General features: G+C 40.7%; 1 protein-coding gene across 3 annotated transcripts in view; it reads right to left on the bottom strand.

Annotated features, from left to right (window-relative positions):
* The window catches only part of LOC149310013 (neuropilin-1-like), a 161,443-nt gene extending 135,924 nt beyond the window's left edge, over positions 1-25,519 (bottom strand). For all 3 annotated transcript variants that reach the window (XM_089533490.1, XM_089533489.1, XM_089533488.1), the window contains exons 1-2: positions 24,581-25,519; positions 21,005-21,179 (exon numbers count right to left, since the gene is read on the bottom strand). In XM_089533490.1, coding sequence (XP_089389616.1) covers positions 21,005-21,179; positions 24,581-24,650 — 245 coding nt within the window. In that variant the 5' untranslated portion in view covers positions 24,651-25,519. The remainder of the gene's footprint in view (positions 1-21,004; positions 21,180-24,580) is intronic.
* Positions 25,520-25,752: the final 233 nt, after the last annotated feature.

Raw genomic sequence — 25,752 nt, forward strand, 5'->3', positions numbered from 1 at the left:
CATGCTGATAAGAGAGATACAATGCATAAGCATTGTATATAACTTACTCTACTTTTAATTTCCCATGGTTACGTTTACCTCTTAGCCAGATAGCACCGTCACTTACAATACATCTGCCCTGTTTTCACCCTTTTAACACTCTTCCTATATGTATAAGGGCTACGGTCCCAAGTATCTTCTCAAACCAGTTCAGTATCTTAGAAAGCATGCTTGCCTCTGTTTATAATGTATAGAATTCACTCAGAGACATCTGTTATAAAACATAAACAGTAACTTTATTAAATAACATAAAGCAAGGAAGTGTCTTAGGTAGATTACTTCAATTTAGTGTAGTTACATTAACAAACAGGTTTATCACAATCCCCTCTGGACTTTCTTAAGTGACTCCCTCTCCTAGGTGTTACTCAGATGGTGAAAATAACCCCAGTAGTATGTGGGTTAAATCTTTCTTGGTAAGTTTGGGGGAGGCTCCCCAAACTCCACTTAACCCAGGATAGTTGGTCTCGGGATTTCCCCCCTAAAAGATGTGCATTGTAAGCTGTGTGAATAACCCATGTGAATAGACCCAGGATAAACCAGGATAAATCCCTGAATGCCTTGAATGGGTTTCAACTACATCTACACAATCAAATCCATCTTTATTCAACTGCTGACATGTGAGACCAACAGAACTCACAGAGATTTTTTGAATGCGGACGAGATTTAAAAAAACAGTATGAACAACAAAAATGGAATACATGAGTGAGATTATTCAGGTAGAGAATGTAAAAACCTTAGGAACTTTTGATATTTCCCTATTTGAGAGTGTGAACATCTCAGTTCAACATATAGACAGCATTATTTGAAAGATCAAGTCACCCCCAGCTTCCCTTTCCTTCCCTCTGTTACATATCTTTTCTATTGATGAAGGGGCCTAGAAGTCTTGAAAATTTACACAAATTTGTGTGTCTTTTCAGTTGGCCTAACAAATATTACCACAACTGGATATCAGAATTTGTATTAGGCTCAAAACAGTCATCCAGTGTAGCTCCCCACAGCCCATGTTTACTTCAGTTCCATCAAGAAAAGTGCATTTTTGCTCTTCCTGTTGGTCTTTCCACTGTCTTTTCCTTCATCAGCATTTAATCTGAAAAGTAGCTTTCAGACAAATGTAGCCTGAGGAGAGGGTTAAAATATGAGGAAACTAACAATTTTATAAACAAACACTGAAGAAACACACAGAAGGGAGAAATCATACAACAGTTTTCACAGTTGTTTTAAGAATGCCAAAAATGATGCAAGAGGTGAGTCATATGCTATTTGCTTAGCAAAATAATAATACAATGTAATATTAACCTTACAACAACAAAAAGCAGACCCAAACCAAAGCAAACCCAAACATGTCATTAAAACAAAAGCAAACCACATATGGAAAGAAGCCACATATGAGATACTCCCAACCAGAGGCAGCCTTTTAAGAAAAGAAATGGGTCTACAAGTTCATGCTGCCCAAGATGGCTTTAAAGTGATCCCAGTTCCCCTCCACACATGAGAACACTGCCATTACTGTGTCACCGCTGTTAGGTTCACAGCTCCCTGGGGGAATGCTTTGTTAATGTAGAATGGACTAGCTTCATATAGACAATGAACACACTTGAAATTACTTGCAAATGGAATACATTTGCTGTTCAGCTTTCAGTTAGAGCTGAGCCTTTTATAGATTCTTCTCATAAGTAGTAACATGTCTCCTGTGGATAGGATTTCCTCTTCATTTTTGTTGGTTTGAATAACTCTTTCCTCACTTCTCTAAATGTAATTGGGAGGGAAAGGACCCAACAAGACTTTCCTGCCATTCTGATTCACTGGCTTCAGTTGACTAAAATTAACTCTTTCAAGGAATTGGGGGTTTCTTTTTTTACAACAACATCCAGAATCCCCCAGTCAATATGGCTCAGGGCCATGATGGCTAGTGTATCCAAGGAGTTGTGGTCCAAATAAGCAACATTTACAAGCTCTACATAGATCAGAAAATAGGGATATGCTGAATTCACATACTGCCAAAGCCAAAGAGCAACTTCTACATCAGCTAACATAATTGTGCTAGTTTCATTTATTGTAACATTATATTATATTTCCTCCAAGGCACTCAAGGTTCTCCCCCCCCCCCCCCTGCAATTATTCTAAAAGAAGGCTGTGGACTAGATTTGGATGAGAGAGTGACTAGCCTAGTGATGGTGAACCTTTTAGAGACCAAGTGTCCACACTCAAAGGCGTTCCGCACTGGGTGTTACTCAGTGCTGGGGAGGCAGGACTTCCAAAGGGCAGGACTTCTGCCTTCTGGAGGCAGGACCTCCCCAGAGACAGCTAAATGACTGGGATAGGGGCAGAGGGAGGGAGAGGACAAACGGCTGAAGGCATGGAAGGGCGGCGAAGAGGAGGAATAGGCATACAGCTGTTCCTCTTCTTTCTCCCACCCTCCTGGGCCTTTAGCTGTTTCCGGAGAGGCATGGGAGGGCAGGGCAAGAAGCAGAACAGGCGCTCTCCTGTTCCTCCCCTTTCCCCACCATCTCATCTCTCTGCCAGCCCTCATAAATGGCTTTGCATGCCAGAGAGGACATGTGTGCCATAGGTTCACCACCAAGGGAGTAACCTAAATCATCAACTGAGCTTTGTTCCTGAATAGGGTTTTAAACTCAAATGCCTCCTAGTCCATCATTTTAGTTACTACACTCTGACAGATAAACCAACAACCTGATTTTGTACAAAGCAATTTTCTATGTCCGTGTGTGTGTGTGTGTATGTGTAGTTTATAAGGTAAAAGCTAAAGGTTTCCCCTTTGACAAGGTTGTCAAGTCATATCCAACTATATGAGGTGGTGCTCATCTCTGGCCCCATACAGACAGGCCAAAATAAAGCTGCTTTGGGTCACTGTTGTGTATCCCTCAGATCCAGACCACAGCCAAGGCTTGTAGATTCTTTTTGTACAATATTGCCAAAATCCGACCATATTTCTCCGCCTCTACTGCCAAGATCCTGGTCAATGCCCTAGTGGTCTCACGACTTGATTACTGTAATGTCCTCCTGGCTGGGCTTCCTCTTTCTCACCTCCGTCCTTTAATCTCTGTTCAGCGTTCAGCTGCACGCATTATCACTTCCACCCACCGCTCTGACCACATCTCTCCTGTGTTGGCATCCCTTCAGTGGCTCCCCCTCCCTTTCCACATTCAGTATAAGCTCCTGCTGTCGACATTTAAAGCCCTCCATGGACTGGCCCCTCCTTACTTATCAGACCTTCTTTCTCCTCAACTTCCCACCAGGGCCCTCCGTTCTGGTAGTCAAGGTCTGCTGTCTCAGCCCAGGATTTCCTCTTCCCCATCCCGGCTTCGGCCCTTTTCACTTTCTGCCTCTCACTCCTGGAACCTTCTTCCCCCACAAGCAAGAGCCATCACTTCTTTAACCAGCTTCAAAACGGAGTTGAAAACCATCCTGTTCAAAGAAGCCTTTCCAGGCATTGCATAATTGTCGCTTACTATTTGATGTTCTTTTGGTGGCTGTTTATCAAACCATTTCCTGTATTGCTATGTACTGTATATGCATTATCCTACTTGAGAGTATGTATTTTCCCTGGAAAATGATTAACCATCCATTATGAAGCCAAGCCCTCCCTCCAGTCCATCTGCCTTGGTCCAGGCCTTGGAGGTAGAGAGGAACTGCTGGACCTCTTACCCTTTCCCTCCACCACTCCCTTCTCCTTCTGTGTCATGTCTTTTTAGATTGTAAGCCTGAGGGCAGGGAACCATCTAACTAAAAAGATTGCATGTACAGCGCTGTGTAAATTTACAGCGCTTCATAAATAAAGGTTAATAATAATAATAGTAACTTTGGAGGTATGCAGTTTAAATGATGAATGTGTCCTAAGAGTCCCGAAGCCACACCAAAATCCTAAGGACTGGAGCGTGGCTTTGGCACAGCTTCCAGACTCTTAGGATGTATGCATCGTTTAAACAGCATACCTCCAAAGTGACCCGAAGCAGCTTTATTTTGGCTTGTCTGTATGGGCCCTCTATTACTAAGCTGAAGAGCCAGCGTTTTCAAAGACAACTCTGTGATCATGTGGCCATGGACTGCACAGAATGCATCTTCCAACTGAAGAAGTACCTATTTATCTACTTGCACTTTTACATGCTTTCAAACAGCTAGGTTGGCAGAAGCTGGGACTACTGATGGGAGCTCATTCTGTCATGTGGCACTTGGGCCTTGAACTGCCAACCTGCCAATCTTACAATCGTCAGAGTAAGCATCTTAACTGCTGAGCCACTGAGTCCCTTTTATACAAGTTTATACAAGTACTTATAGTACTTATAATGGACTATTGCTATAATATTAGTTCTCCTTTCACACATTTATAAATATCTGCCCAGAGAAAATGTTATAAAGTGTTTACTTTACCTTTGTGCACAGAGGAACCATTATATGAATTAGTATTTAAGTTACACAGATGTAGTATTTGTTGTGATTTTAAAAAAATTATGACAATTTCATGTATTGTTGTATATTTTTCTAGCTTTTCATGGGAGTTTTCATTTTATGGACAACAAACGTCCTCTTATAAGAGACACTGTTCCTTCTCTAATGAGATCCTACTGTGACATAGACATTTAATTTAAAAACATAGGAACAATGCTTTCCTCATCACAGTAATTATTTTATTCTGATGCAAATTAAAACTTCTAATCAATTAATGGATAATTAAGATGCAGCCTTGAGACATCTAGCCAAATATAAACTCTACTGAGTTCTGTAGGATTTGTTGCAGAGTTGGTATCCTGGTTTGAGCATTGGACTCTGGAGATTGGCCACAGAAACCTACTGAGTCACTTTGGGTTAGTTGTCTAGTCTCAGCTCAAGAAAACCTCATGGTAGGTTCATTTTAGGTCACCATAAGCTGGAAACAACTTGAAGCACACAACAACAGGATTTTTCATAAGAGTACAGCCCGACTTCTTAAAACTGGTGGTAGGCCTATTGAAAATACTTTCAGCTCATATTGATGAGTCCTAGTCTTGCCTCTGCATTGGCAATTTCTGTAATGTGAAACAACTCACAGAAATGCAATAATGCCGCATTTGATGGTGATGATAACAAGTGCTTCTTAACACAGGGATATGTCATATAGGAAACAAAATGCTGGCCAACATATTGGAAACACTCATATACATCCCCATCCACATCAAAGGAGACACAAGAGACTGTAGCAGCTACAGGACCATAACACTAATCTCCTACACAAGCAAAATTATGCTTAAAATACTGCAACAGAGACACCAACCACATATGGAGAGAGAAATCCCAGAGGTGCGAGCAGGGTTCAGGAAAGGCACATTAGGGACCACATGCAAACATACAATGGCTAATGGTGCACACCAAGGAATTCCAGGGGGAAAATCAGCATGTGCTTTACTGGTTATAGCAAATCCTTTGACTGCATCAATCATGAAAAGATATGGAATATTCTCAAAGTGCCAATACACTCGATAGTTTTGCTGAGAAACCAATACTCAGGACAAGAGGCCACTGCTAGAACATAATATGGAGAAAAAGGATATGGCAAAGGAATCAGACAAGGCTGCATATTATCACCATACTTATTCAACTTGTATGCAGAAAACATCATACAAACAGCAGGGCTAAACTTAGGCCCGGTACAGACCGCCAAAAACGGCAGTCTTCAGGTGCCCATTTTAACTACGGAGGGGCGCCACAGCCACTAGACCACACAACGTCCCCCTGGAGTTAAAAGAAGCTGTTTTTTTCCGGATTCTTTTTCTGGCACCCGGGTTATGTCACGAGTGCACCACGTAATGGATGCGCCATGACGTGCGTACGCTATGCCTCCATTGTGTCAAAATGGAGGCAGCTGTGCTGATGGGATACCACCATCAGGCCGCTGCCATCACATACTAGGGTTCCAGACTGTGTGGCTGCTGCACAGTCTGGAACCCTAGTATCGCCACCTCCACGCCCCTTTTGGCCCGTCTGTCTCGGGTCTTACAAAAAGGAGGAATGAAGATAGGAGGAATGAATATCAACAACCTAAGATATACAGATGGCACAGTACTACTAGGAGAAAGCATCACAGACCTTGAACAATTACCTAAGGAAGATCAAAGATGAAAGTGCAAAGGCTGGTTTACTGCTGAACATAAAGAAAACAAAAATAATGACCATGGAAGATCTAGACAGCGAGGAAAACGAAATAGTAAAAGAGTTCCTGTACCTTGGATCAAACATTGATCAGAATATTATATCCCACTGAACTAAACAGGAAATTAATATAGAAAAGACTTTTAAAAAATTCTTTGTCTTCCAAATCACAGGCTCCTGCAATCAGGACTGATTACAAACAAACAATTAACAAGCATTTGGAACATGAACACTAATCCTGTCTTGTGTTCTTTCCTATATCTGATTATCAGCTTTAAGATGGCTATTATAACTTAATTACTAGATTTACTTCTGGAACCACTGCAAAAGTAGTGTGTGTTTTTGTCTACTAAAATATATACCGTTTCTAAGTCTTTCTGCATATTATCCTCTCCTAGTTGCACACAGAGAGAAATAAAAATTAGAGAATATAATAAAGCATATTGTATTTATGGAATATTAATAACATCAAGAAACAAATTCCATTTTCCACTAGCACTATATAGGCTGATTTCTTGTAATCATCAGCAGACACATACCACAAGTTACAGTTTTAGTGAACACGTCTTTTTAAAAAACATATGGAGGAAAAGGTTGTTTAAATTAAATCAACACCAAGAAGCATAATCATATGAGAGGAAGGAGTCCAATTACAATACATTTCAGTTTGGAGAGAGATCCTGACCTTTTGGTCTGTCTTTTAACAACTGATCTTGACTTCCTTGTTCACACCAGGCCTTGTGTGGTCTATGTTACAAACATCAAGTTGTTTGATGGAAAGGTTTCCTCTTATATCAATTTAACATCCAACTTTTTCTCCAGCTCTGTTGATTACAGGGCAATAGACGAATATAAACAACTGCATTTTATATTCAGTTACATACAGGGCAGCTGAATCCTTTTACTGACAATGAAGTTACATTTAGGTCTGCCAGAATCAATGAGTATATGCAAGTATGATACTTAAGTGGTTTGAGGATTATTAAACTCATTACTATAGAATTACTACTGCTATATTAAAATATTCCTTGGCTCATTCATCTAAAATAAATGAAAGGAAATACCTGTTCAAGAAAGAGGCACTAAGGATCAGTATTTGGCTGTAATTTGACCAACACCTTACCTTTCCTAGCAGCAGCTCAATGCAGACAAAGATTCTCAGCAAAAATGCCACTTAAATTAACCTGACAATGGAGGCTATTCACAGCAGTCAAGAGCCTGGATAAGCAACAAAAGAGTGCTTATTAATGCTAGCAGTTAGAAGCACAATATACTTCCCAACTTCTTTCAATTCACTTTTGCTCTCAGAGACATATGAAAATTAGCCGGAACTATCTTTAGAACCTCTTGTCTGCAAAAGGCAAGCTGAGTCCTAGAAACCATGGCATATATCTCAGTGCTCTTCTTAATGACCCACTAGACTAAATTTCCTATTATCTGAAAAGCTGACAGGGTATCAGTGGTTCAGCATAATATATCTGGAAAAGAGCAAGACACAAGCCCTTTCCATAGTGGTGTCACTATACTGTGTTGGTGTCCTTCAGTGCTGAAACTCATGGTGTAACTTTCATAGACATTTTCCTAGACCTGACCATCCTTAACAATGTTTTTTGTACTAAAATACTGGTTTGCTGCTGCAGAGCAGTTTTTAAAACTGTAACAATTACTTTTGACTAAGAATGCAAAGAGATTTTTTTCCTGTTAAAACCATCACAGTTCCATGCTTTACTATAGCAAGTAACTTTTCACTCTCTAGAGAAATTAAATAATACAAACGTAGTTGCTGTCTGCCTTAAAGTTATTTTCAACTTATTGTGACCCTAAGATGAACCTATAATGGGGTTTTCTTGGGAAGATTTGTTCAGAGGAGGTTTGCCATTGCCTTTCCCTGAAGATGAGGGACTATGACTTGCCCAAAGTCACTCAGTAGGTTTCCTGGAAGAGCTGGGAATCGAACCCTGGTGTCAGAGTTGTAGTCTGACACTCAAACTACGACGCCATGCTGGCTCTCAATACAAATAGAGGTGTGCTCAAAATGGAATGCATAATAGTGCCACATATATAGTCCAGTAAATGCAACCCTATACTATTTTGGGGTAGCCATGCTGGCCCTACAGCAAAATAAAACAAAATCCAAAGTCCATCAAGAAGTGATACCTTAATTGGCCAGCCAAAATACACAAAACACACAATGCAAGCTTTCAGCATTCCACTGGCATCTTCATCAGGCAAAAGATGTTTAAAAATAATAGAGGAGGAAGAAAGAGTGACGGTGTTAGAAATCTCAGGCTTACATTTTGTATAGCTGTTGTCTGTTCTAATTCAGTTGGCTTGGAGGAATGTCAATGAAGTCTGAGGCTATACTTCTCTTGGCCATGTGGGCTGAGACAAAGGGCAATAAAATTTATACCCTGTTTGCAGCAGGAAAGTACATTCTCCATCCCTTGTGAAGCCACAGGCCCCTTTCTTGGGCAGAGGACACTGAATTTCAAGAAGTCTCTGTACTGCTACATTTGGAAAAAACTTTTAGGTGCTATACAGATTATTCCAGATGTAGCTTGTTAAATACCTACTTAAACTGAAGATGTCACAGACTGAACTTGCGAATCCTGACTCCAAAACACGTGCTCTTACTGATCTTTGCAGACCACCCTTCTTGATCAGGACTGGGGAGAAAGGCTGCAGTGATTCAGTTGTGCAAAATAAATAAATAAATAAAAATGTTCCACATATGCTCAGAGTCTTTCAAAACATTTTTGTTTAAGAATGCTCCATCCCGTTACACTGATTGACCTTTGTAGCTATCCACTTATTGTAACATTTGTGATGGACCAGTGTCCTCAGCTGAAATATATAAGTTCCTATTAATCTTTAATATACAAGATAGTTGAAGAGTGAATTAGTGAGAGTCAAAAAAACAAAAAGAGATGTAGTGGAGTGACAAACTGAATAGAACAGGTTGTCAGATGAGTTCTCATGCTTTAGACCATCAGTTGTCCTATAAAAAGTTAGACAAGCACCATCGAAGGAGCCACTAACTGAATGTGCCCTTAGTGTCAACTGGAACAACCTGCAAGTCCTTCTCTCTAAATCTCAGAATGTGTTCCAGAATCAAGGTCTTCAGTAACAAATGAAATAACAATACCTAATCAAGCAAAACTATTTCAATTATTAGTGCTGAGGGTAAAGAATGCATTTCCCAGTTTCAAACATTTGACATCTGAAACCTAAAATTCAAAGCTCTGCAAAGAATAATAATAATAATAATAATAATAATTATTATTATTATTATTATTATTATTTCTGTCCCTGATGTTAATATCATAATAATAATCCTAGTTGGAATGAGATTTATACAAAATATGGCCCCTGATGAGTCATGTTGCCATCCACATTACTATAATATGCAAAGGAGCTTTGCACATGAAATCACGCACCCATTAACAGATGGAAGGATTCTGTAAACGTTAATTTTTGAAATCTTGAAATTATTAACAACAGCACCATACCGTTCATAAACATCATGCACACATACACACACATATATATGATGGACAAGTAAAAAGATGTTATATCAACTATGTTACTATCATCAGTCAAGTTTAATCTCATCAAGCCATGAAATCAGGTTTGTTTGACAGTACCCATTTTTTAAAAAATAAAGTTGACTGGCATTAATTACATTTCGTGTATGACATATAAATCTGAGTAGCGGTAAATAAAATGGTAACGACAGGGCAACCAAACAGCATAATACAGATTGTCTGATGAGTTGGGCCCATTCCAACAATGTGCTGAATGTATCTGAATGTATGGCCTAGATTTAATTAGTAAAATGGGAGGTGGTTGAAGTCAAGCCTCCTCTGCTAGCTGTTCAGGCCCACAAGGAGAAATGTTCTTAGAGGATTAAGACTTTACTGGATCTCAATAGGCTCAAGTCATCAGAACAGGATGCTAAACAATTATAGATGTCATGGTAATCTCTTGTAAGAACAGATGATAGGGGCCTCTGACAATAGCTAATGAAAAAGAAGAGGAATGCGCAATGGCCCCCAAACTCTCTTCTGGCTTAGGTTTAAATATGCACCAGAGAAGGATCCATTCCTTCCAGCTTTGAATCAGATTTTATGCCAGTAACCCAAAACATAAAGGTGGAAGAGACCCTGGAGTTTACCTAGTCTAACTAATCACTTGTTACAGGCTCTGTAATGCTGGATGCAGTTATAGTATCCTCGACAGATGACTGACTAACTTCTGCTTAAATACTTCCAGTGAAGAAAAACCCACTACCTCCTGAGACAGTCTGCTCCATTTTTCTATTTAGCTTATGTATGAATACTATTTATCCAATTCCACCCCCACTCCCCTGCGGTTTCCAGGCGCTACACATGTCTCTGGAGCAGCTAAGAACTCTGTTCCAATGTATGGGAGAATTTTTGTTAAATTTTGAAAACTGCTGTCATATCTCTTCTTGGTTTTTTTCTTTGCTGGTCCAAACCTGTTTTAGACATTACACACAGTACATGGCATCTAGATCTTTGCCATCTTGGTCATACACCTCTATATATGCCCTAATTTGTCATCCCTGTATCCACCTACTAGTACCAACTAGAACAGACCTAATAAATCAATGAGATTTCCTTACCAATGTTGATTGACCTCTAGTTGGGACTGGATTTTGAACACAATGTTCTTCTTAGTATGCCAATATTCTACCATAAAGTATAACCATTACTTCCTCTATGACCCAAACACTATACTTCAGTTTAGTATGTGCCTGCAGGTATGTAGTTGGTTTTCTCAGCAGGCAGGCAACAGTTGTTGAGGAAGAGAAGGGATGATGGAGAACAGTTCCAGCCTCTCTTCTCTGGAGATGGAAAAATAGTGATACATTGTCTCCCTGGTGTGTTGGCTATTTCAGGTCAGCCAGGCAGCCCCTTATATCTGTCAGGCAATGGTAATGCTGCTGGCTCAGTAGCTGGGGAACCTGAGGCCTGCTCCTGCAGGTGTGTAGTTTGTCTTCTCATAGGGTTTTCTTTGGCAAGGAATACTCACAGATACTCCTTCCTCTTGCAAGTTCTTTCCTCTCAAATACATCCTACAGCACTTGATATTCATTGGTATCCAAGTACTAACCGGAGCTGACCCTTTAGCTTTAAAAACCAGATGGGATCCATTGCCTTTAATGCATTTAGGTCCCTGTCAAGGACTGACCATAATTCAATCATAGCAGTACTTAAAAGACCCCCATCTCTGTTGAACTGTTGCATTGCAGTGCTTCAGGCCAGGAGAATACAGTACTAAAATCCCACAGGCTGAGAGGAAAGGAAACGTTCTCATTTCTATCTCTCTTTGCTGCTTGCATTACAGCCTTCTAACTAGCTCTAAAAGAAACTGGGGGGATGCAGAAGCAAAAAAAAAAATGCTTTGGAAACCAGGAAGGGAATCCAGGACTACTTCTCTGAAATGAATTTAATCTGTGCCAGAGAAGAAGTTGGGAAATTATCAAAGTTTTACTTGATGCGTGTGTGTAGACATCAATGGAACACACACAAAAACTGAGGGTTTATTAAAAGAATTCCATTAAAGATTGGATAGCTATTTAATGGTGATAAGTTAACACAGAACTAAATTAGTTTTACTTTTAGTGGATATGGCAGAATAAGGAGATAGAAAGATAAGAGGTGGAAAGAGTATCAATTCACATCTCAGAGAGATTAGGATAGGAGGATAAGAGATGAGAAGTCTTTGGATCATGGAAAACTACTTAACAGTGTCACTGCTGCTCTCAATAAGAATATCTTTTAATTTTTAAGTACTGAGCATTGTTTCCAAGTTTCTCTCATTTGAACTCATAAGTCTCCAAGCCTGGCCTGAGAGAACTTCACTGATATCCCTACTTCAAAGAGGATCCCTACATGAGTCCCTTTTAGTCCATGTTACAACACATTTGGTAAACACATTTAGTCCTAATCCTATATGAAACAGCATCAAAATGCTATCTAAACCTAAGCAAGACTAGAACTTTTCCTGAAACAATGCACTAGCCTGAACCAAAAAAAAAGTTTACAGAAGATTACAGCTATGCAAGGTTAGTTACATTTGAACTTTTACAGTCCTTGGCTGATGAGCACTTGGCTAAGGTCCAATGAACTGGTGAGTAATCCATGAGCCTTGCTTTCATGAAATGATCCATCAATGGCTTATTTTACTCTAACTTCATGCTTGACATTTCAGCTTATGCAGCAGTATGCCACTCTCCATTATTTTCGCTTATCAAAAGGCAAATTCATACAACAATAATCATGGCTGGCCATCTACAGATTTGACCAGTTTCCCCCCTTTCCCCACTGCATGACGGGTCGCATGTCTGCATATCACATACACAATAATTTTGCTGAAGATGATAAAGCAAGGTTTAGTCTGAAAATAAAAGCTCACAGGAAATTTAAATTAATATGAGGACTTGACTGAAGCAAGTCTTAGTACACAATGCTAAACTCTGTGTGGATAGCCACAGTGATATTCTTTACTTGCCAGTTTGGTCAAGTGGTTTGCTTGACCTTGAACTGGCCAAGGAATTTGGCCAGAAGTCATACCTTGAGCTCCCTCATGTAAACACCAATGATTTCCCCCAATAAGTGGTCATGAATCTGCTTCCAAAAGTCTCATTTTGAAGCAATCTAAGGCTGATTCCATTATGTCTGGAAAGGTCTCATTACTTTATGAGCTAGAGACTTGTATGCATGCTGGTTTACAACAGAATTATGTTATCCATATTTCTTCAAAAGAGTAAAGATACTGAGTGGATTTCCTGTTAACAGTTGTAACTGCAGCATCTGTTTTATATTTTTAATCCATCTACTTCTATGTAAACAAACATATTTAGTACAGTAATAGCTGGGTTTTTGGGGGTTTTTTTGTGTTGTTGCTTTTTTAAAACAACCTAAAGAATTGTGATTGATAGCAATCCCTGTGCGGCTCTAATCTTAGTCATGTAACTAATCCCTGTTAAAACCAATCTAAAGAACAATTAACTATCAAGCCCTTCCTTCTACACTTTCAATGTTTCTAAATCTGAGTGAATTTTCTGTTTGAACTGCTTTGACAACAGGACATGAACAGTCAGTAACTGTCAAACAAGAATGATATTGCTTTCTCTTCATATCTAAATTATGTCCAATTAAACAAGTTCAGTAATGATGCAACCTGAGACATTCTACCTATACAATTCCTGTAAAATAATATTGTTAACTCTGGAAACAGAGTCAGTCATCTGTTTGGAAGGAAATCACCATTTGGCTTTCTCTAGCCACCCTGTCCACCTTTCTAAACCCTTGTCGTCTGAAACTTCACATCCATTTTCTTAATGTTTTTAGCCTAGTGTCTGTGAAATTTTTATTGCTCCCAAGCTGACGACATCTGATCTGAATGTAACCGCACACCTCTTTGCTCAGCAGCATTTGTCACAAACCATTATAAATTATCATGCTGATAGTTTGCATTGCTGGGAAACCGGAAAAGTTCCATAAATTCAAAGGACTGTGAATCAGTGGCATTCTTGTTTATTATCTTGATACAAAGTTTTACAAGACTACATATTCACAGTAGGACTTAGAGCAAACAAATTGTTGAGTATGTAGAGCTTCATCCTGAAAACATTTGCACTTGGCAACTAATGTGAAAAAATAGGTAATAAGCCAATGTTTCACCCTTTTCTCCAGTCATTTTGTACAATCTGTCTCTTCCCAAACAAGAACTATTAATAATAAATGCCTTGCATTTGCAATATACAATAATTACTAAGCACATCAAATTAATCTTTTGTAACAAGACCCCAAATTCTGGACTCCTAATTAAAGCAAGCATACAATTTTAGCTATTGTTCAAAGTGGTTTAGAGTAATGTTACCTTTTTTTTTTTTAAAAGTATTGATTATGTGGTACCTAGAATTTTCAAGTTTTTAATATATATGTTGTACAGTTGAATAGTTATATCAACAGTCACTTAGCCTTAGAAGGAGGCAATGGCAAACCTCTGAATGCATCTCACCAAGAAAATCACTGTCATCTCCATCATATTTCAGTAGGTTGGATCCAGTCTTACTCATGCTTAAAGTAAACCCATTGAAATCAGTGGTCAAGCAAATACAGTGGTCCCTTGCCTTACACGGGGGTTCTGTTCTGCACCCCGCCACATAAGGCATTATGTGGTATTTAGGCCTATGCTCAAGCCCCATTCAAAATAATGGGGCTCGTGCACATGGCGCGCTGGGGCATGCGCACCATACAGGAAATGGCGCAGAGCTTTCAGCATAAGCTGAAAGCTGCATAAAAGGCACCCACATATGACGCGGGTGCACTGTAATGACGTAGGGGCGATGCAGACCGCCCCTTTCCCAGACAGATTGGGGCTGAAGCAACTGCTGCCCTGATCTGGCTTTTCCAGGACATGTAAAGGAGCCACAAAAGGTGGCTCCTTTTTGCACCCTGGAAAGGGCGTGGTAGATGTGGCACCACAACTATACAGTGCTACTTCGGTGCTGCATCATCTGGACACAGTGATGGAGGAGCGCCACGTGGAGTGGTGTGCACCATCACAGCACCATGGGGAGAGCTGGGGTGTGCGTTGTGGAGATGCTACACTCCAACTCCACCCCCAGGCTGGCCCAAAGTGCCGGTCTGCACAGGGCCTAACTTCTCCCACTGATTTAACTGAATCAACTTGAAGTAGGGCTGAGTCTTATTCCAAATGAATAGCATCATATCTCTGTATCGAGTCCTGACTAGTGGTGATATTGACCTCATTTTGGTGTCAATTCATGCTTGGTTGTTCATCCTAGCTTTTGGAGCTCAATGATCTTATACTGGTGTTAGAATGCAGATTTTTATTATGCTAAACTGTTTTAAATGGTTTATATTATCTTTAAATTCTTTTTAGTGTTGTTTTTATTGACTGTATCCTGCCCTGAAGATTTTGGATACAGTACTATAGAAATCCTTAAATATATTCCTAAATAAGCAAATAAATAAATAAATAGGAACTATTCCAGCATGTTTGTATTTCTGTCAGAAGTTTTCTCTGTTGCCTCTGGGTTTAGATAAACATTTCCATACATTTAGAGTATGATTTTTAAACAAAAAACAAAACAAAAAAACAACAACATCCAAGTGCTAAAGTAGTTGTAAATCTTTGGATTGTACTATATTATACACTTTATCCAGCTGTGATAATAAATTTAAAGTTTAGAGTTAGGAAATCACAGGTTGCTTAACACTAAAAATCCCATGACAATTCAACTGGCACATTAATCTATTGCCTCACCACCAAATATCTGGTGAAAGGAATATGAATTTCTTAAGAAAACAAAGAACTTTCAGATCTAACAGAGTTTTTAAAGTTTCCTATGAAGAAATAACTTTTCACCCAGATATGCTCCTAGGGGTTTGCCGCAAATCTTCTCACTCAAATTTAATGGCCAAATGGTGGAAATCAAGAGATCTGGACTGAACAGCAGAAACCAAACAACACAGGAAGCATTTAAGTCATTACCTGAAAAGGCCAATTTAAAGTGTTCTGTCTATCTTTCTGTCCATAAAATTACTCTGTCTTTCCCCCCCACAAGAAAACTGCCCAATTAGAGAGGTGAAGAAAAGACGTTAATTAGGAGGGTTTCAGAGACTTGGATAAAAAGGAGAAAATGCTCTACAGAAAGGAAGAAACATGCCCAAGGGAATAGTACACCTATGATATGTCACAAAGATTTACAAGTATTTCAGCTTTACACATACTTGTCTAACTATTGTATTATAATGCAAAGGGATTTTGCATCACTTTTGAGACTAACTGAAAGATAGAAGTTGGTAGTATGGGCAACCTCAGATGCATCTGGGGATATAGGTTCAAGTCTATGAAAGCTCATACAGTGCGCCCGCGCCATATGCGGGCGCGCCATACGCGGACTTGAGCGTATGCGCTCAAGCTGCAGCGCACGCGCGGGGCGGAAGGGGCAGCGGTCCCATTCAATTGAATGGGTGCGCGCGCCCGTTGCGCCCCGCGCGCACCCGCGCCGCCATGCACGAGCTCCATTTTTTCCAATGGGGCTCAAGCATAGGCGGAATTCGCCTTACGTGGAGGGATCCGGAACGGATCCCCCGCGTAAGGCGAGGACACACTGTATTACCAACTTCTATCTTTCATTTAGTCTCAAAGGTGTGGCAAGATCCCTTTGCGTACTGATTATCCAGACTAACATGGCTATGTCTTTGTATTATAATACATCACCCAATGATCATATTTAATTTAACATTGCATTTTAATATTAGTATGCAGCAGTATCCATGAAAAAACAATCACTAAAATACTGATATGCAGTATCTTGTATTTACCTCTCTGAACTGCAAAAGATGAAAAAAAAAAAAATCTAACAGCCTTTTCAAACAACTTGTATCGTCTCTGCACTATGAAATTTCTGCAGCCATGAAACCAGAAATAAAGAATGACTGGATTCAGGTGGGAGATCTTTACTTCATTATCAACTGTTCCCCTCAAAACTTCACATTGAGAATCAGTTCATTGTGGGATTTACTGTTCTACCAGCCAGCTTTCAATACAGCATCTGGCTCATTCCACCAGTTAGTTGGGTTCTAGTATCCTTGGTCCAAAATACACGGCAACAATAATCCAGTTTCAGACCACTTTAATTGCTGTGGCTCAATGCTAGGGAATTCTGGGAACTTTAGCTTTGTGATACATTTAGGCCTTCTCTGTCAGAGAACTCTGGTGCCATAATAAACTACAATTCCCAGGATTCCTTAACACTGAGCCGAGGCAGTTAAAGCAGTCTCAGACTGGATTACTTCTGCTGTGTGTTTTGGACCCTTGTCAGCATTGTGGTTAAACATTAAAAGCTGCCTAGTGGCACAAAGAGGTATTTTTGGTGTGTTCATTAGGCCATACTAGATAGTTTACACTTTGGTCTGATAGTGCAAGAATACAAAGAAGAGACCAAGAGAGTACATCTTCCAGTAGCACCTTGCTTACACCATACAGTACTTCTATCTATTCAAGTATGTATTGATGTGTCTGTACAGCGCTGTGTACATTTACAGCACTATTAAAATAAACTATAACAACAACAACAACAACAACAACCCATGGAGGCTATTATACAGTAACAGGGATCTGCTGCCTAGGCCCCACAATTTGTACAGAATACATGTTTTGAGACCAAGATCTATTATGTTTTGTGTGTGGCTACTGGAATCCATCAACTAAAGGACTGTGATGCTTTCCTCACCTGTAGACCATATTATGCATCAATCTACCACCAATAATACTTGCCTTCAAGCAGTGGTGTGTGTCAGAGTTTTTGTTTTGTTTTGATCAAACAAAGTCTTGAAGAGGCCTGGAACTAGAGCAAGTTCCAACTTAAAACTGGGGATGGGAAGAATATTTATTATTATTCATTTCCAGGCTGAAAAACAGGGCTCCAAATTGTTGGGAAATCCTGTCAGGGCAAATAAATTATCAGTAAGCAAAGGGATATTGTAGCACCTTTGGGACTAATTGAGAGAAAGTAGTTTGTAGCATAAGCTTTCATAGACTGTGTCTACTTCATCAGATGCAACATGAATCTGATGAATTAGATGCAGGCTATGAAAGCTTATGCTACAAACCTCTTTCTTTTAATTAGTCTCAAAGGTGCTACAATATCCCTTTGCATACTGATCCAGACTAACAGAGTTATGTCTTTGAAATATACCATTAAGAATTTTTCACAATCTTCTCCCAGTGTTCAACTGTCCCAAAGTGATGTGGAGGGATTAGTTGCATAGAAAAACACTAGGGTCTTGTGCAGAAAAACTTTTTTTTTTCTGCAAGGAAAAGAGGTTTTGTGCAATAGTTCCTCTATAACACTTTGGGACAATCATATACTGTATGAGGATAATTTTGAGGAAGAATGTTTTTCTCATGTAGTGTGAGAAAAATACCATAATTATTCACCCCTGCATGTGAGAATGAAATAGTCAAGAATATACATCCCCCAAATACAGCGCGCCCGCATCATACGCGGGCGCGCTTTACGCGGACTTGAGCTTACGTGCTCAAGCCGCAGGGCACGCTCGGGGCGGAAGGGGCGGTGTGTCCCATTCAATTGAATGGCCGTGTGTGCCCATTGCGCCCCACGTGCCACCGCACTGCCGCGCCGCCATGCACAAGCCCCCTTGTTTCCAATGGGGCTTGAGCATAGGTGGGATTCGCCTTACGCGGAGGGATCCGGAACGGATCCCCGTGTAAGGCGAGGGCCAACTGTAACCTCCTTCCCAATTCCTCCTCAAATACTTTTCAAGCAAATTTATCTTTGTGGAAGAAGATGGAGGAACTGGCCCTGGAGTGGTTTCCCCAGAGAAGATGGAACCTTGTAGGCCTCTGTTTAACTGACCTGGACACTCAAGAACAGGCAACATCTCCTATACAAATTGATGAGACCTGTACTTTTCTGTGCCACCTAATTAAATTCAATATGTAAGGCAAAAGACACCTAAGACTAAAAATCACAGGAACCTCAAGGATAAATGAATGAATCTCTAATAAATGTTGGGGATATACAGGAAAATAGGGAGGTTTTTCTTGTTTTTACCAGACCTTTCTTAATGCTATTTAGAGTATGTTTTCCTTGTGATATGGGTGAGCCTGTGTAACCTGGCTTGATTTTTCCCATATTGGCTTGTTTTCCAATCCCTGGATAACTTGCTCCTCAGTACTAGAAATGTTCAAAGTCATTTTTGAGCTGGTCCTCCAGAACTTATTGTATAAAACTATAAATTACCACTACAATATAGAGTGACTGTTTAAAGCATTATTCAGGAACATTTCAGCTGCTGGCTTCTGGGGATAGGGTGCAGCACCTTGGATAGCTCCTTTAGACAGTGAACTAAAACCCAAAGGAAATTTGCCACCCACAGACATGGAAGCCACCAGAAGTCACAGGTTGGGGAAACCTAGGGCCCTGCAGATGCTTCTGGACTCCTGGTTTCCATCAGAGCCAGTCAGAATGACCAACAGTAAGTCATAAACTTCCTGGTTTACAGGAACAGAATGGTGACCAAATTTTTGAATCCAGCATTAGTGCTGGCTGTTTTCCATATCTTTGTGTCATGTAATTATTCAACTCTCATTATAAGCAAAGATATAAACCTTGCTTCATATATTGATGTATCACAATATTTTTAAGCCACTGGTCACATTTCTAATCATAATTATAAAATACCTACTTAAAGAAAGGGTTTGATGTTGCTTTCAGAAGGGATTTGGGCTAGAATTTTGGTCTTCTCTAGTACAGAAGTGAGTAATTTATGGCTTTCGAATGTTGTTGAATTGCCACTCCCATGATCCCTTACTATGCTGTCTGAGATTGACTGGAACTGAATTCCAGTAACATATGGAGAGCAAGTTGTCTACCTTTGCTCTAGGAAAAGAAGTTGCTGAGATGAGAGCAGCCACCAAGAATACCTTCCTCAGCACTTCAATTTATATTTGGTACACATAAGGATGGGAGACCACCAATGAATATCAGGTGCTGTAAACTATATTTCAGAAGAAGGAATTGGCAAAATCACTGCTGAGTATCCCTTGCCCAAGAAAACCCTATGAAATTCATGGGATTGCCATAAATCAACAGGCGACTTTAAGGCATATATACACATACACATAAGACACTTTCACGAGGTTGCCTTTGATTAGGTTATGACAGAATCGCAGAGGAGGTAGAGACATGTCCTAAAAAGTGCTTGGCCAAAAAGTTGATCATATGTTGGTTTCTTGGGATTCTTTCAACAACAGTTTTGAGGTATTTGCCTTGAGGATGAACCACGGTATCCAGAGTTGCCCAGTTATGTTTTCAAGCTTTGTTTAGAGTATAGACAATTATCTTTTGAGGAAGCCAGTGTAGTAAAGAGCCAATATTGGTATATATGGACCTGGGTCATTTGAGTTCAAAATCCTGCTCACTGAGTAGCTTTGGAGGAATCACACTGCCTTTCATTCCTATATGTAGATATATGCCAGTCTGGTCCTCATACCATGAAAAGCTTTTTATTCAGACTGACTCAGCTACTCAAAACAATTTACATTACTCAGTTTTTCTTTTAGAAAACTGATATCTCCCCCAACCTCCACCACCAAGTTTCCACACAATTTCCTGGACTCCACACAACATTTTCTCCCTATTTACAGTACCAGCTTAGTAAAAATGGAATACTTCTTACATTTTTCAATCCATTATAATTCCTCACACCCTCTGTCACCAAATAAGAATAAACTAACTACAATTTGCAAAAGCAAACAAATGGCATTCCTTATCCTTAAGCATCTTGACTTCCCTGAACTGCTTTTAAAGTTACATAAATTTAAAAGAGGTCAGCGATCAATAACACAGAAGTTAATGCTTATTTATTCGTCTGCTCTTTTGGCAGCGATAATCCAACTCCTTTATGTCCCATAACAGCTGACAGGAACGTTTCAGAGGAAATAACTGTTAATGGATCCAGGTTTTCAACAAAGGAGACAGCAGGATTACAAGATTGCATCTAACACAGTCTTACAGGGTGTCTGACATACTGTAAGCACTTGCTTTAATATTTTTACCACAAACATATGATCAAGTCTGGATTCAAATCTCTGAGGGATTCATTTTACACATGTAGACTTTGCACTCATCATCAGCTGTTTCCATCTCCCCACCCACCACAAGACAGTGTGCGGATGTTTTTGTCCGCTAGATGGTGCTATGGTTCCCTTAACAGACCATCTCACTTACTTGCATTCTCTGTCCTCCAAATCAAAGTGAGGGTTGAAGTTGATCATTATTCTCTGGTACGGTTGAGGCGCTTGAATCAGCCATTCACATTTCTGGCTTGGATGATAAGTATTAGGATAGCCAGGAGAAGTGAGGTATCCAGGCTCTACAATTTTTATATTCTCGCCACATTTATCTGCAATTATAGAGGGAAAATATATTCAGTGTACTCAGTTCAAATGATCAAACCTCTACATTGGGCATTTCATGCAATATTTCAAATCTAGTTATCTTTGGGATTTCAGTACTTGTGTTGCCATTACCAAATTGCTGAATTTTGATGATTTTGTTTTTGCTCAAACTTTATCTCCAATTTTGTTTTTTTACAGATGAAAATTACAGTCGTAAACTCCATGTAGTACAGTAATTAGCTTCTCTCTGTGTATGCAAGGACAGAGCAAGGATAGCTTTTCAAAACTGCTTTATCTAAACCATTAAAAAAATAATTAAGCATTCTTACAGATGATAATAATGTCTGATGGGGTCTACAAAATACTTAATTATTACAGAAAACTTTAATATTACATTAAGATGTTTTCAGTGCAGAGTGAACTTAACAGCCGTGCTGAGTAACCCCACTCACAGATTTCTGATGCTGAGTCTGCTCTACATCATTAGTCAGTAGAGCTTGTCTTCCTAGACTTCTGTTTGTTTACAGCAAGCCTTTTGCTGTTGTTGTTTCATCAGACCTCAGATCTAAGCAATTTGAAGTTATCTGTGCTTTTCAGGTCCAGACTACCAAAGAACAAAGTCTGCTTGTTGAAACAGCACAGACTCTGATGACTCCTCTAAGGAAGTCCCCCTCCTTTGCCAAACACATACACTTCTTGAAAACCAGATAAGAGTAGTGGAACAGAAAGGAAAGTGCCCCAATAAAAAAAGTTTATCTCTGAGAACAAAACTGTTAAATTTCCACTCTGCCAATTGCATGTAGTCATATCTTGAGGGGGGGAAACTGATTGTTCAGGAGTCATTTTAGGGTTAATCACAAAGAATTAATGAAATTAGAAAAAGAATTAAAGTAATCTGTCCTCCAAGGACAGTTGTTCCATTGTTCTGTGAAGGCTTCCATTGTCACTTTTAATTATCATGGACCTCTTTCTTGCTATAAAGCTTCAGCCAACAAAACTTTCCTCAAATATTTTCTGCCACCAGCAGATGGATATGCATTTTAATGTGTAATAAATGACACACTGGCATGTATCACATTTTCCTGGTAATAGAATATCCAAGTTGGTATTCTGTATCTAATAGAATTCTTATGAAATGAAAATGACACTACTTGTTCTTGATGTGAAGTTATAAATGTGGAGAATTTTATTACAGCAAAAACAGGTCAAATGGAAATGAAAGATAACAGGAACATCAAAAATGCATAAACTGCAGCCATTACAGGAAACATTTGCCATAAATTAGAAGGGAGTGAGATAGTGTATAGCACAGTGTGTTTTGTGCAATGAATGATTGCTATATGAGTTTGTTATAAGCTGCCATTTATCTCTGTGTTGACATTTTGCACAGCGTGACTCTTTCCCCGAGAACAAAAGATGTTGCAAGGAAGAGTTCAAAACCTGTGGCCAATGAGATTCACCCGTAAGCCTCTTGCATGGTTTTTCGTGTGCAGCAGACATGGAAAAGCATCCTGCCTCATTAAGTCCACTCTGGTTCTGTGCAAACAACATGGCAGAATCTGGCATCTGTTAAATGAGTGAAATAAACCAGGGCTGTGGCGAGTCACTTGACTGAGTCCCTCCAGGAAGCATTTAGGTGGACCTACTACCAACAGCACTTTAAAAGGTAACTCCTGGGAAAGTGATAGCATAGCAAGATAATGTGGGGAGCTGCTAGACTCCCTGACTCTGGGCAATCTCTCTCACACTTGATTAAGCGGAGCAGCTTCTAACTACTTGGGACCATTTAGCTAAAAATAAGGTTAATGGATTCATTTTAGTGAATACTAATACTGGACAAACACAGACATGGCATAATTGGGTCCACTAACTTGCAGCGGGAGTATATGAGTGCTGGGTGACTCTCTTACATTGTGTGTATAATTGCTTGGACTCAAATGGCAGCTCTTCCTACTTTTGGCTCAGCCTTTCAGAGAATGATACTGTAATAGGACACAAAAGCACTTGGCACACTCCACGACTTTCATTCCTTCCTCCTAATTTACTCATCTCCATTAATTCACACTGCCCCTGAATCGATCAAGACATACAGTGTGATCCTGTTATCTTTGCAAAGAAGGACTTCAGGTTGAAAGATGAGGTCTGGTTACGCTGTGCAAAAAGATGAGGATTTATGCGCAGTTACTTTGCCCATTCAAGATAGCAGCACGGAGAATTCATTTCTGGCTAAATTAGCCAAATTCCTCAAAACATATTGGAAAAAGATTTAACTTCTATCATAAAATATGATGTAAACTCCTTTCTCTAAAAGGCAACACCACTTGCAGTTGCTTATTAAAACAATATACCATGTTAAGTGGATGATGCGCCCTTCTTTTAATTACTTTGATTGAGAGCCAAGTCAGACACAAAAGTAAACATTTGGTAATTGGCTAATAATAATTGCTCAGGATTTGCTCTGGGAAGGAAAAAACCCACAACAACTTTTCTCTCTCACTTGCTCAAGTTAAAGGCCGACCATTCCCAGAGTCAGACCCTCTTTAAAACCTGAATAATTTAAAAAGGGATCTTCTGGGCGTGACAGGAGCCTTGAACGAAAGAAGTCCTCCTTGTTATGAAGCCTCTGTCAAGTCCTGCCTCAAAGCGAGACACAAGAGGATTTCTCTCTTAGATCTGTGCCTTATAAAAACAGCCATTTATACTTCCAGAGGCTGACACCACAAATATTCAGTCAACTCAAGCCCTTTTACTTTGATACATATAGGAAAGGGACACCTGTATCTCCCTCAGATTGTTATTCCCAACACAAAAAGAAGGAAGGAAAGACCTCTCCCTCACTTCCCCCCATCATTTGCCCAGTTTTTGAAGGTGAAATCTTGTGTAGCTGCTACACTGGCAATCCAATTATGCCATATTATGTATTAACCAGGGAAGGAGGGGGTCAAGAGACAATAATATGCCATGACTAGGTGTAGTAACTCTGGGGTGACTCTCCTGTCTTTTATTTCTTCATTTCCCCATCTTCTTTCTGAGGTAGCAGCCTGAAAGCCTGCTTTATGGCCACAGCGTCTCCATCTATCAGGGATGCAGGGAAAGGACCCACTCCTAGTGACAGATACCTGGAGACACCTGAAAGCCTTTCAGTGGCTGCATCCACATTGGAGAGATAACCCGGTTTGGCACCACTTTAACTTGTCTGGCTGAAGGCTATAGAATTCTGGGAGTTGGAGTTTGTTGTGGGCCCAGAGCAGAGCTCCGCTCTGGGCCCCACAACAAACTCCAACTCCCAGAATTCCATAGCCTTCAGACAGACAACAAGTTAAAGCGGTACCAAACCGGGTTATCTCTCCAATGTGGCCATTGAAAAGGTGAAGGTGTCCCCTTTGACAGGGATGTGGCCACTTACCACTCTTCAGAGCCCTGCCAAGGGTGAGAGCCAGGGCCAAATAGTTGAGGAAGAAGAGCCCCCAGTCCATCTTCTTTTCTTGCTCCAGGGAGGGTTGAAAGGAAGAGAAGAGAGCCTCCTTGTTTCAGCACACAATCCCTCTTGTTGGTCTTGGCTCTTAAATCCTCCAGGAAAGACGGTTCAAAGAAGAGGAAGAAGAGATATGCAGAAAGCTCTCGCAGCAGCAGCAGCAGCAGAAAGCAGAGTCCAAAAGAGGCTTTGCTTTACTCTCTCTCTCTCTCTCTGTGTATGTTAAGCCTGGATCTCCCTCAAGTCTCCCGCATCCTGCCCTTCAGCTCCTGTTGCCTTTTCCCACACTTGTTCCTTCTCCAGGCATCACTGCCTTGGCCATTGCTTTACAAAAAGGTGGGGGAAAACTAATCAAGGGTGGAGGGGTGCAAGGAAAAACGAAGAAGAGGGAAACCCTTTTACAGCCTCTTCGCCCTTCTCTCTAAACTGGCTGCCCCAAAAGGAGAAGAAGAAGCAGGAGTTGTAGGGCACGGAAAAAAGTCTCCAAGGAAGGAAGGAGCAGGAAGGTCTCACCGGGGAGAGAGAGGATCTTGATGCCTGTCCATCAAAGGCAAAAGTGAGGCAAGGAAAGGAGGAGGAGGAGAAGAAAGAGGCGACTTTGTGCCCAACTTCATGCCCTCTTCTTCACCCCTCGATCAGCTGGCAAGAGCAGGGCAGGCGATCCCTTCTTTGAAGGATGGGCGCGAGGGGTCTTTCCCTTCTCCCAAGGAGCCCCGCTTAGCCAGGGGAAGGGAGATGGCCCTCTTGCTGGACCCTCTTCTCCTCGGCGATCCGGAAGGAAGGAAAGAAGGAGCAAGGAGCCGGGCAGCTCTTCCCTGCAGCCTGAAGAGGAGAAGCGCAACTCAATGGCAATAAGAGAGGAGCCGCCGCCGCCGCCGTTTGCCAAGCCTTGAGACCCCTCCCCTCCCCGCCCCGCCCTCCTCGCCCCCCCCCCAAAAAAAAGGAAGGAGCCACGAAGGAAGCGGAGGAGACCCAGAACAGAGACCGATCCATCGGGGAGGGAATTGGGGGCGGCCGCGGATGGGGAGAAGGAGGGATGGGCAAAGGAGGAGGAGAGGAGGAGGGCAGCCCACGCCCCCCCCCCCAGGTAAAAAAGGCAGAGG

This window comes from Sceloporus occidentalis, unplaced genomic scaffold, assembly GCF_023333645.1.
Source record: "Sceloporus occidentalis isolate IW3139 unplaced genomic scaffold, rSceOcc1.0.p SCAF_7, whole genome shotgun sequence".
Classification (NCBI taxonomy): Eukaryota; Metazoa; Chordata; class Lepidosauria; order Squamata; family Phrynosomatidae; genus Sceloporus; species Sceloporus occidentalis.